This window comes from Notamacropus eugenii, chromosome 2 (assembly GCF_028372415.1).
Source record: "Notamacropus eugenii isolate mMacEug1 chromosome 2, mMacEug1.pri_v2, whole genome shotgun sequence".
Lineage (NCBI taxonomy): Eukaryota > Metazoa > Chordata > Mammalia > Diprotodontia > Macropodidae > Notamacropus > Notamacropus eugenii.
In genome coordinates, this window is record NC_092873.1 from 350,879,294 (window position 1) to 350,891,538 (window position 12,245).

Genomic DNA, 12,245 nt, shown 5'->3' on the forward strand with positions numbered 1-12,245 from the left:
GAGGACTCAGTGTCAAGGATAAAGGTTTTTTGTCATTGTCAATGTCAATGATGGGTGCTCAGCATCTGGAGTGGAAGGGCTCAGCATCTAAGATGGGAGCTCAATGTCAGAGTTGGGGGAAGGGGATCATATTAAGGATCAGGGCACTAAATAGCAGAGCTAGAGGGTCTCAAGTCAGAATTGGAAGCTGTCATTTGTGTTATATGTTGTGACTTCATCTTGTTCCCCCTTGCTACTACTGGGTTACCCTTCTGAGGCAGCACGATGAAGTCCCAGAATACATTTGACAACCTCGACACTCTCCCTATTTTACAGGTGAGGAAATGTAAGCCCAGGGAGGCTGGCCTGCTATTCCAGTCTCTCAGTAAGGTTCTTTTTCAAACCCAAGCTACAGACAGTACTTCATTGTGAGCCTAAAGAGGAACCTAGCCAATGGGTAGAAGGAGTGCCATTCTGGGAATTTGTATTAGCCAGCTAAGCTGATATCAATACCCTAGGTGATCTAATTATATTGGTAGAATTGGAAGACAACCTCCCCATTTACAAAACCAAATCCCTCCTTCTTGGGCATCTTTCTTTGCAATCATTGGTCTCACTTTACTTTGGGAGGGAAGCTGCTAAGAGATTGGTCACCAGCTTGTCAGATAAATAGAGCAAAGAAAGATCAGGAGACTGAGAACCCCAGAGTTGGGTGAACCATTCAACCCACTGAGAGGTTCAGGGAAGAACTTTCCCTCTTGTGCCCATTCTTGGACATTCAGCCAAACAGCCCAGAGCCTAGAGGAAGAAGGGACATCCCTAGGGTGGAACTGAGGTCCCAGATTGAGCAAAAGAATCGAATGTCAGTCACCATGCCCTCCTGCTTTGCCATGCTTCTCCTAATGTGTCTGTCTCTGAAGATGGTTGGTTCTGAGACAGAGGAGCCTGCCTTTTACTCTGAAGATGAGCCCTGGTTGATCTTGAGCCTGAAGGTACTGTCAGGAAAGAGGGTTGGGTTTGGGTACTAGGGCCAGGTAATGGTGACCTCGTGCTGGGGATCCTTGAAGTCAGAAGTAGGCAAGAGGTGTTAATAGATGCCATGGAGTGAGGAGGGGCAATGAGGGGGAGCCCTGCCCATCATCCCATTTCCTATGTTCCCAAACCAGGAGTGCCATCCGTGAGAATAATCTGAGGATCCATGGGGGGGCAAGCAAGGGGAGGACTTCCCCTGACTTAAGGGCTTTTACTCTTTCATCACTGTTCTATTTTATGCCCAAGAGGAGCAAGGATTCTGAACCTTTTCTTTGTCATGGACTCCTTTGGCAGTCTGGTGAAGCCTATAGACATCTCAGAATGTTTGGAAATGCATAAAGTAAAACACCCAGGATTACAAAGAAAAACAAATAGTTCTCTAATTTTTAAAAAGAAAACAAGTTCACAAAAACCATGCTAAGAATAGCTGAATGGGACTCTAACCTGTCTGGGGATCTAGGAGCTGTCTGTGTTCTTTCAATAGATTCATAAGACAGAACCCTAGGGCAGGAGCTCTTAACATCTGGATTCAGGGGCCCTCAAGGGATGCCATGGATAGATTTTAGGGGGCTTGTGAACTTAGATGGGAAAAAAATGTACATCTTTAGTCTCACTAACCTGAAATTTATCCATTTCCTTCCCTTGTTTAAAAACATGATTCTGAGGTATCCACAGGCTTCACCAGACTGTCAAAGGTATCTGTGGCACACAGAAAAGATTCAGAACGCCTGGTTTAGAGGAATTCAGCCCTCACCTCAAGATTTGTTTACAGTGGGCTGGGAGAGCAAGCCCTTTATATTTCAATGATACTTCAAGGAAGTTTATGTGTATATGTGTGAATGTATATGATGTATCTGGATGCTGGTGTTGTGTTGCTGCTACAGGTATAGATGTAAGAGTGAGTGTGTGAGTGTGTGAGTGTGTGTGTGTGTGTGTGTGTGTGTGTGTGTGTGTGTATGTACTCAGAAATCATAGGATCATTTAGGAACCTGTGAGACCATCAAATTGAACTTTCTTATTTTACGAATGAGGAAATTGGATCCTAGATCAGTAATGATTTGCCCAGCATCACACTGGTACTAAGTGATAGACCTAGGATTCAAATGTAAGTCCCCTGACTGAATACAGTGCTCTTTCTTCCCAATCATACAGCTTCTGAGCATGTATACGTGTGTGAGGTTAAGTTTGTGATGAAGGTATGGTAGGTATCTCCCCTAAAGAGGAAAGCTTTCAGCAGAGGAACAATTTTTCATCATCTGAAGTAAAAACTTCAATGTTTTATTTCTTGAACTGATTAATTGCCTATTATCTCCCACCAACCTTCAGACTAAACACCCTCCACTGGTCATTTTGAGTAAAGCCACAAAAAAGAAGAGGTGGGATTCTGTTGCTCCCCCAGGGCAGGCGAAGGCAAAAGCCGATGAATAATAAGAGTCCAGACTCTGGGCTTGTTTGGGGAGGGTATATTCTAGGGAGTGTGAGTCAGGGAGAGTTTCCTAGAGGTCAAGAGAAGTGAGGAGCAGGGCAGGAAAGTCTAGAAGAACCACTATCTAAGACCTGTATCTTGGAATATTTGCACATAGGGTAGTAAAACTGAGGCCAGCTCAAGCAGCAAGAAGCCACCCTCATTCTAACTTTTTAAGCCGGAATACTTTGGAGGAGGCCATATTCCCCATAGAAGCAGTGTGGAAGAACATTGGACCAAGTGTTAAGAGTTCTTACTTCAGTCATTTTTCAGTCATGTCCAACTTTTCATGACTCCATTTGGGATTTTCTTGGCAGAGATACTGGAGTGGTTTGCCATTTCCTTCTCCAGCTCATTTGACAGATGAGGGAACTGAAGCAAACAAGGTTAAGTGACTTGACCAGAGTCATGCAGCTAGTTAAGTGTTGAGGCCACGGATTTAAGAGACCTGGGCTCAAATCCCAGCTCTGTTGCTCATCTGTGTGATTAGGAAGTGAGTCACTTCTCTTTCTGGGTCTCAGTTTCTTCATCTGTAAAAGGAAGTTCTTGGACTTGGTGATCCCCATGGGCCCTTCCAGCCCAGATGTTCTGTGGCTCCATGATTCTCTCAGATACAACACACTCACAGCCCTGATGATACCCAGCAACATGCTGAGAAGCAGGGTGGAGGCCAGCTGGAGAAGGATGTGGCTCTCTATTTGCTGTGGTGAGCCCTCAAAGTCCAGATGGAGAGTTGATCGTCAATGACTTAAATAAATTAATAAACAAACAACTAAGTCTGTAGACTTGGCCAACATGAGGAATCAAGGAAGTGATTCCTCAGTATCAGCATCTTATGCTACAGTTTAATCCAGTCTCAATTCTTTTTCTCCTTCTTGGTTTTGGGACTTGGACCACAGTGGGAGGAACTAAAGTCAGCCTTGATGAAGGACTTAGACAGTAGGTTGTTTATCCACGGATAGTGGGGAGCTGAAGAGGCAACCCAGGGCTCCTTCCCTGGAAGGATGACTTCTCTGTAGTCCTACAGGGAAACAGGAAGGATAAAAAGTCAGCAAGCATAATAAGGTAAATAAAAAAGAACACTGAAACAAAGGGAAATGCCAGGTAATTATACTGACCAGTTTGGGCTCCAGAGAAGAGCTATGGAAGCAATACCCTAAATAGTAGTAAAGAGTGGGGTTACATTTGCATAATTCTGCATAAATTGTCTGATGAGGTCACTGTGTCAGCTGGATTTATTTGTTTTTCATTTTCATAAAGATTTGTTATTGTTGTTATTATTATGTGGGGGCAAGTATATACAGAAATGTATGATGTAAAAACAAAAGCAACAGAAAAATTTATTTTTAAAAATTTTTAAGGAGCATTGCAGTTTCGGAGTCAGAAGACCAGGTTCAAATCCTGGGCTCTGATATTCATTAGCCAGATGACCTTGAGCAAGTCAATTTCTCTTGGCTTTAATTTCTGCCTCTGGAAAGTGGATGGAGTGGATTAGATGGTCTCTAAGGTTACTTCCAGTCCTAAAATCCCATTATTTCACCAGTTAGCAGATTTTTTCTGAGACATAGAACTGAAGACTCATGGAACTACCTGGTATTCACACTGGAACAAACCACTCCATTTTCTAAGCTTGCCTTTCAAGGGTTAGTCTTTTCCCTGGGTTAAGTGGTTTGCAAAGAGCTTTTCACAAGTGGGTCCAAATCTCCAAAGTGACTTTTCAGGTTCCCTGTCTGGCTGAGAAACTATAGCCCTGGAGACAGATGAATTGGGGCTGACCTTCTTTAGGAGGAGGAGACTGATTGGAAGTGACTGAATCAGCCCACTTCCTCATCCTCAAGACTGCTCCGAAAAAGACAGGCTTTGAAAATCAAAGGTGGTTTACATAACCTACCTCCCCCGCCCCCATCCTGATGTGATTCCCCATTGGTCAATGACATCTCTCTCTATGTGTTTCCCTGATACACTTCTGGCACAGGCTTTCCCATCATATCCATCTCCCTCCCCTAAACTCACTTCTAGGGGCCATCAACCCTTGTCTCAGAGGAGGTTCCCACCTCATTAGGTAGGGCAAGTTATGAGGAATTTCAGGGCTTTTAGAGCTAGAACTTAAGAAGCTGTCCAACCAACTCTCTCATTTTTACAGATGAAGAAAATGAAGCCCACTGGGTCACTCCCTCTCTACTGCTGAATCCCTGCACTTCTTTCTCCACCATGCCTGGTATGGGCACCTTCTCTCCCTGGGCCTTTTCAGCTTCCATTCATGTGGCATCTTCCCCCATTAGTTCCTTGAAGGCAGGGACCATCTTTCTTTTTTTCTTGTATCTCTGACACTTAGCACAGTACAATCAGAACACAGCAATCACTTAATAACTGCTTTTTGACTTGACTCACAAAAACTGAACAATTTCTCCAGAACACAGCTGGGATTTAAGTTCCCATTCCAAATGGGGTTCTTTCCATGGCCTATTAGCCTAAGGCTGATAAATGGCTTGCATGGACCTTGCTCACATTCTCTCTCCCTAAAGGTGATCAGTCCCCTCTTGGTAAGGTGGAGAACCTCTGAGATGATGAAGAATTTGGGCCCCATCACCCATCAGGGAAGAGAAACTAGAATTTGAAGCAAGGCTTTGGGATCCATCAAGCAACAGAACAGCTGTTTCTATGTTCCTGGCAATATCCCAGACCCCCTCATCCTGTATCCTTAATGTGGGTCCCTGTAGGGAAGGGTAAGCCCTGTCTGGATCACCTAACTATGGCAACAGAAACAGGAACATGGGAGTATGAGGGATGATGAAGATAATAGAGAGGAAATCAGCTGGGGGAGCAGTGGGAGGGGAAGATCATGCCAAACTACACTCCTTAACTTCTTCTTTGTCAAGGTTGGAGACATTCACACAATTGGTTGGTCTTAGAGCCCTAATGTCATAGGGCTTCACCACTGAGGCCTCTTAACTAGTGGTTACAATACTGACTGGACTTGGCCATCAAAAAGACCTGGGTTCAATGGTTATGTGACCCTGGGGCAAGTCATTTAATCTCTCTGTGTTTTAGGTAACTCTCTAAGACCATAAATTATAGAAAAGTGCCAACCTGCCTTGGTAGAAGGAATTTCCTCACCAGGAAATCCCTATATCAATGAAATCACAGGTTAAAAAAACAAACAGAATAGCTGTAAAATGGGGATAATAATATTACCTGTGGTTCCTGGCTCTCAGGGTATGTGATGCTGAAATAAGAAAATGCCTAGAACGTGGGTTTATACATTTTAAAGTGCTTATGGGAACTCTAGTTATTACTGTTTCTTTACCCTCAATTCCCTTCTGGCTTTTCTAGGAAGGAGAGTTGCCAAGGATCTTCCTCCAGCCACTGGTGCAGGAGATAAAAAGAGGAAAGACAGGCCAGTTCTACGCACTGATGGGGAAACGGGCAAGAGGTGAGTGGGCCAGGACATTGGCGGGTGGGGAGGAAGGTGAGAAAGGGACCATTCAGGACTAGTTCTCTAAATCTGTAGAGAGTGAATTCTGCTTGGATTAAGGGATTCTGGGACAAGAAAAGGCATGTAAAAGGAACCAGGACTCTCAAGGCCACCTCCCATCTCGCTCCAGTCTTCTCATTCTTAACACTCAAAACAACAGACAATTGTCTGAATCCCATGGGCTGAGTCCCCACTAAGCACTGTAATTTCCTCAAACCAGGGCTGTCAAACTCAAACAGAAGCGGAGGACACTCAAAGACTCCCATGGATCACATAATGACTTATACAACCACATATTGATGTTATCTATATTCTGCTGTATTTTTAGTTACTTTGTTAAATATTTCCCAATGACATTTTAATCTGTTTCCAGGGTCTATGTTTGACTTTCCTGGCCCAGACCACAGTATCACCAATTTTACGCAGTCCTGGTATATTTGTTGTTGTTCAGTCATTTCAGTTGTGTCTGACTCTTTGTGACCCCATTTGGGACTTTCTTAGCAGAGATACTGGAGTGGTTTGCCATTTCCTTCTCCGGCTCATTTTACAAATGAGGAAACTGAGGCAAACAGGGTTAAGTGATTTGCCCAGGGTCACACAGCTAGTAACTAAGTGCTTAATAAATACCTGTTGACTGACTGACTTGGATTATATTGGGGAGTAATAACACTAAAAATCCAAAGTGGTGACTAAAAATTAATCAGTGCTCTATACTGGCTTTAGGATTCCATCAAAGACCTCTTTATATTCAACAGCAAATCTTCCTTCAATTTTATTAAATAAAAGACATCTAAGTAGCACACACTATGTGTGGCAGAAGAGGGACTTGTGTTCTAATGATGCTTCTCCCACTTACTTATGCTGCCTTTGTGATGTCAGCAAAGTCACCTAACCTCTCTGAGGATTTCGGTGTCATCACTCGTAATAAATAAATAAATGGATGAATTAGTTAATTAGGAGATAAGTAAAGAAATGAATTAATGTACAGATAGACAGAAAGATTGATTCGTTCCTAGACAGACAGATAGATACACAGATAGATTCATTCCCTGAATAGATGATAAATAGATAGATGGATGGGTGGATGGATGGATAGATAGATAGATAGATAGATAGATAGATAGATAGATAGATAGATAGATAGACAGACAGACAGACAGATTCATTCCCTGGATAGATGATAGATAGATAGATAGATAGATAGATAGATAGATAGATAGATAGATAGATAGATAGATAGATAGATAGATAGATACATACATACATACATACATACATACATACATACATACATACATACATACATAGATGATTGATAGACAGACAGATAGATCCATTCCCTGGATAGATTAGATTAGACTAGATTGAAGAGAGAGAAATTCATTCCCTAGATAGATACATTCCCTGAATAGATAGATAGATACATATATACATAAAATGGTATGACTTCTAAAGTCTTTTCCACCTCTGATTCTGTGATGCTCTGAGCCTGTAGGCACTAAGTCTGTTTCACTCAGACAGACCTTAAAATGTGCCTCTTACTCCCCGAGGCTGTTCTTGCTTGTCACTTCACATACTAAAGGAAAGTCAACCTTAGAAAGTTAAACCCTTTCATATCACAGATCTTAGAACTAGAAGAGCTTTCAATAAGCTAACTTAGTCCAGTCTCCTACCTTCAGGCCATAGTGGTATTATCATCCCTATTTGACACATAAAATAACTCAGGCCCAGAGACAAAAGATGACTTGCCTGCCCAAGGTTATACAGCTAGTTAGTGGCAGAATCAGATCTAGAACCCAAATTTCTCATCTCTCCAGGAAGCATCTTTTCCTCTACATTATTTCTGGCATCTGAAAAGGGGGACTTCAATTTCTAAATAAAAACCAACATTCCTATAGCCCTCTTCAATTTGCAAAGGGCTTTTCAAAAATCTCATTTGAGCCTTACAATCCTGTGGGGTAGGTACCACAGGTATTATCACCTTCCCTATTCTACAGTTTACAGAAGTTTACAGAGGTGTGATTTACCTATGGTCACACAGCTTGCAAGTTTTTTCTTTTTTGAGGCAATTATTGTTGTGTCTTGCCTAGGGTCACACAACTAGTAAGTGTCTGAAGTTGGATTTGAATTCAGATCCTCCTGACTCTAGGCCCAGTACTCTATTCACTATACCACCTAACTACCTAGCTTTTAAGTTTCAGAGGCAGGAATTGAACCCAGGTCTTTCTGATGCCCTGTCCAGCATGGTTTCCATTACATAGTACAATGCTTCTCCAAGGTTCCTTCTATCTTAAAATCAAATAATCCACATATAAATAATTATTCACAATCAGAGTCCTTGTAATTGGGACTCTGGGCTGGGAATTAAAGGAGACACTGAGACCCCCTTCCTCACCTACTCCACTTCTCATCCCACATATAACCTTCATGGGGGAGAGTGAAAAAATCTGAAGTTTGTTTTTCTCTCTTTACTCCCAGGGAAGTCACTGACCCAGTCAAGGGAGAGCAAAGGTAAGTGATGCTTATTCTATTCCCCTCAATACCTCTTTCCAAAAGTCTCCCTGCCCAAAATATATAGGAATAGAGGAGAAGCATGCTGCCAGAGGCCAGGGCAGCCAGCCAGGAAGGTCTGCTGTACAGTGGGTAGAGCAGGGCAGTCTTGGCCACAAGCTACCTTCCCCTAGAGAAGTTGGGTTTAGTCAATGGGTAACAATGGATGGGGTTAAGACAAGATCGATGTGGTGTAGTGAAAAGTGTGTTGTATGTACCTGGTATCAGGAAAGAGATGAGACTGAATGCTTATCCCAAACATAATCTATGTGATCTTTGGCAAGGCACCCAACCTCTTTAGTCGTATTTTTCTCATCTGTAAAATGGGGATAACAATACCTATTTCACAGGGTCAAATGAGATGAGAGAAAGGTGGGGAGAAAAGGAGGGAGAAGAAAATTCAGTCCTGCTACAGATAGGCTGGGTAATTGAGGAGGCTTGTCACCTGGGATTTGAAAAGTAAACATGCAATGATGGGGAGATGGGAAGAAGGAAATAAAAGATTTTTTGTTTATTAAATATATTATATAATATATAATTTTTTAAAATAAATTTTTTTTAAAAGAATAGTAACCATGAATGATCAACAAAGCCACAATTCCCTTTCTCAAATGCTGGAGAACCAACAAGTAACTTTTTAGAAGACACAGGTCTCCAGCCCTGTCATGACTCTTAAGACAAAAGCAGTCTTTCTGTCTCTCCTTTTCTCTCTTTACTTCCCCACCTTCACATTAGGGAACCAAGGAGACACGTTTATAGGCCTCATGGGGAGATCAACTAACCAAGGTGGGTGACACTCCCTAGCTGATCCCCAATGCATCTCAATAAAAAAAGGACCAAAGTTTTATCAACCCAAGGAAATGGCACCCCTTGACCAGGTAGGACATCTACCCCTCCAAGTCAGGTGGGTAAATTCCAACAAATCCAGGATGCTGAACGATGTCTGATGGCTCAGACATGTGCTACCTCCGTTTCTTCATCTGTAAAACAGGGATAAATAGGGATACCTCCCAGGATTGTTGTGAGGACCAAAGGAGATCCTAAATATAAAGTGCTTAGCACAGTGCCTAGGACATAGGAAGAATCATGTAAATATTATATTGTTATTATTATTCCTGGAGTAAGCAGCTCCCATTCAAGCTCTGACCTTGTTTCCCTCTGTGAGACCCTCCTTGGACCCTTTCCAATGGTAAATGAGGTATGGGAGTGAGTAGGTGAGAGAAGAGAGTAAGTGGGCCCAGTAGTAGCACCAGGAACATGATTTGTCTACCTTCCAATCCCAACTCTAAGATCAGCTCACAATCTGTGAGAGAATCACTTCACTTGTCTGAGCCTCAAGTTCCACTCATCTGTAAAATGAGGCTAATACAGCCTATCCCGAGAGGCGTCATGGTGCAATGGAGAGCTAGCTTTCAAATCAGAAGACCTATGTTCAAACTCTGCTTCTGACGTGTAATAGTTGTGTGACCATGAGTGTGCTATTTAACCTCTTAGCTGCTATTGGCAATTAACTTAAAACCGTAAGTTACAGTTAAGCCCCTGCAGTTTCCAAACTGGAAGTCCCTTACAATGAAGTCCCAGCTCAGGACCAAAAAGTATTTTGACAAATGCCTGTCCTGTCCACCTCACAGGACTGTTTCAAAAACCTGATCACATAAAAGTGTGTAAAGAGGCTTTGTAAATTCTAAAGCACCATACACAAGTCAGGAGTATTATTGATATTTGAAAAAAGAATCCTCAGGATATCCAAAAAGGTCTCTGCTGTTGCCTATTTCAGAGCCTGAAATTTCACCATTAGAGATTCTTTCTTTTGGCTCTCTAGGGTTCCCCAGGAAATGCAGGTATCTCTGGCAGGAGGCATCACCTGCCAAGACCTTGAGCAGAATTAGCTGACATGTTGGACATAGAATTAGGAAGATTTTGGTTTGAATCCTGTCCTGGGACTTTGTCAAAGTGACCTAAGGCAAACATCTTTAGTAAGGTAAATCTATTAGAAGAATAAAATACTCTAATATTAATTTTATACTTAGAGAGAAATCATCAAATGTCATAACTGGAATAATGTAACCCAAGACTCTGACATCTCAAACCTAAAGACAAGGGACTTGGGGGATTAACCAGTGTTTGGGGATCCTCTGGAGCCACCACTTCCCCTCTATTCTATTAGTTCTTTGTATAACTGAGTCGACTACAGAGTTTTAGTGGAGTCCCTGTTGCCCAGAAACTTGAAATTTCACATTAGATATGGACAGATGAAAACCACCATATAAGCCTACAGTTCAAAAACTCTGGAGTTGACACAGGGTTATAGGGAAAGAGCCCTGAACTAAGAAGTGAGGAGATGTACACTCTGCCATTTTCTTTTTTGTGACCTTGAACAATACACACAACTTCCTTAACCCCCCATGTTCCTCATCTGTAAAATGGGGGAGTTGACCAAGATCATCTCTCAAGTCTTTCTGCCTCTGAAATTCTATGATTCCAGACTCTCAATCTTTTTTCAATTTTTTTTCGTTTTCAGCCCTCTCTGTGGATTGGGAGGATAAGAACAGAGTGTCAGAGTGGGAACCCTGACCCCACACTACCAAGAATGAGAGCTCCCTCTATCCAAATCCCCCAACCACCTGAAGATCATATCTTATGAGGCCAACCTTTTATCCATGTGTTTGCTAGCCTCCCAGAATCCCCAAATATAATCTCCCACTGGCATTTGACCCCGGCCTTGCACTGATACCAAACTGACTGTGTCTTTTTTGAGTATATGGTACTCTCCTGTCAAATTGCTGCTATGTTAAAATGTGTTGACATCTTGTTGGACAGTCTGCTTTTTTTCTTTCAAAAACCCTGGGGGGCTTCTCCCTCAGGCATGAAATCTGGGGGGGTTGGGTTTGTTTGCCAAGCATTACCACCAAAACCTGGCTCTCTCTGCCAACTCGCTCCATTGTCACTGTTCTCACCTCCCACTCCCCACCTAAAAGCAATGGAGCCTCAATTCTGTTTCCAAGAAAAAAGGAAGAGAGGAAGTTCAAATGGTCCGGACATCCTGGATACTACTCAGTGACTTGGCAGAGTCATGAATGACCACAGACTTAAGGCTAAAAGGAACCCTAGAAGTCATCTATCTGAATCCCCTTATTTTACAAATGAAGAACTAAAGCCCAAAGAAGTTAGTAAACATTTAAGTGTCTGCCTTACAAGTCTAGGTGAGCTTGGTTAGTTGTGAGCCTGGGGTAAGCACTGTAAAAAGAGAATTACTGTATGATCATCACCCTCAAAGGAGCATTCCAAATCTGATCAGGGAGCCCAGCCCTCCCTCCTCCTATCTCCACCTTCATGGAACCCCTAGTCTGGTAAGCAAGACTGCCCCCAAACTCAGGGGCTAAGGTGAGGTGACAGGCCCTGTCTGCAGAACTGTCAGTCTAATGGGAAACTATACACATGAAACAACTCAAAAATACGTTATACATAAAGCAACATATATGAATCAGCAGGAGCAAAAGGGTAGGTCACAAACTGAGTGCACGGATGTTAAGGTCTTGAGTGTCTGGGTGAGGTGAAACAGGGAAGATTTGCTAGGAAGGGGAGAATCTTAAGTCAGATTTGGAAGAAAGGGAAGGACATGGATCAGTGATGATAAAAGGCAGTTCATGTGCCAGGAATAGTGTAAACAACAGTGCAGAAGCAAGAAGGAATAAAATACATGAGGGAGGACACAGGACAGCCAGAGGCCCTGCCCTCCCCACA

The 12,245-nt window shown here is 42.6% G+C and overlaps 1 protein-coding gene across 2 annotated transcripts; it reads left to right on the top strand.

The window, feature by feature from the left end:
* The first annotated feature begins 552 nt into the window (after positions 1–552).
* On the top strand, positions 553–11,313 carry TAC4 (tachykinin precursor 4). 2 transcript variants are annotated; one of them, XM_072646101.1, is made up of 5 exons: positions 553–971; positions 5,810–5,909; positions 8,430–8,462; positions 9,237–9,287; positions 11,023–11,313. In XM_072646101.1, exons 1-5 carry the CDS (start codon positions 840–842, stop codon positions 11,073–11,075), a joined length of 369 nt encoding a protein of 122 aa, XP_072502202.1. In that variant the 5' UTR covers positions 553–839; the 3' UTR covers positions 11,076–11,313. The 2 variants fall into 2 exon arrangements, with proteins under 2 accessions (XP_072502202.1, XP_072502203.1); XM_072646102.1 differs by lacking the exon at positions 9,237–9,287 and having other exon boundaries at positions 563–971.
* The last annotated feature ends 932 nt before the right edge of the window (positions 11,314–12,245 follow it).

What these genes read in the sequence shown, in the direction of transcription:
- TAC4 (XM_072646101.1), top strand. Translation starts at nt 840, where the DNA reads ATGTCAGTCACCATGCCCTCCTGCTTTGCCATGCTTCTCCTAATGTGT. An exon ending in GGTTGATCTTGAGCCTGAAG is followed by an intron (nt 972 to 5,809) that starts GTACTGTCAGGA and finishes TGGCTTTTCTAG; the next exon opens with GAAGGAGAGTTGCCAAGGAT. An exon ending in GGGGAGATCAACTAACCAAG is followed by an intron (nt 9,288 to 11,022) that starts GTGGGTGACACT and finishes TTTCGTTTTCAG; the next exon opens with CCCTCTCTGTGGATTGGGAG.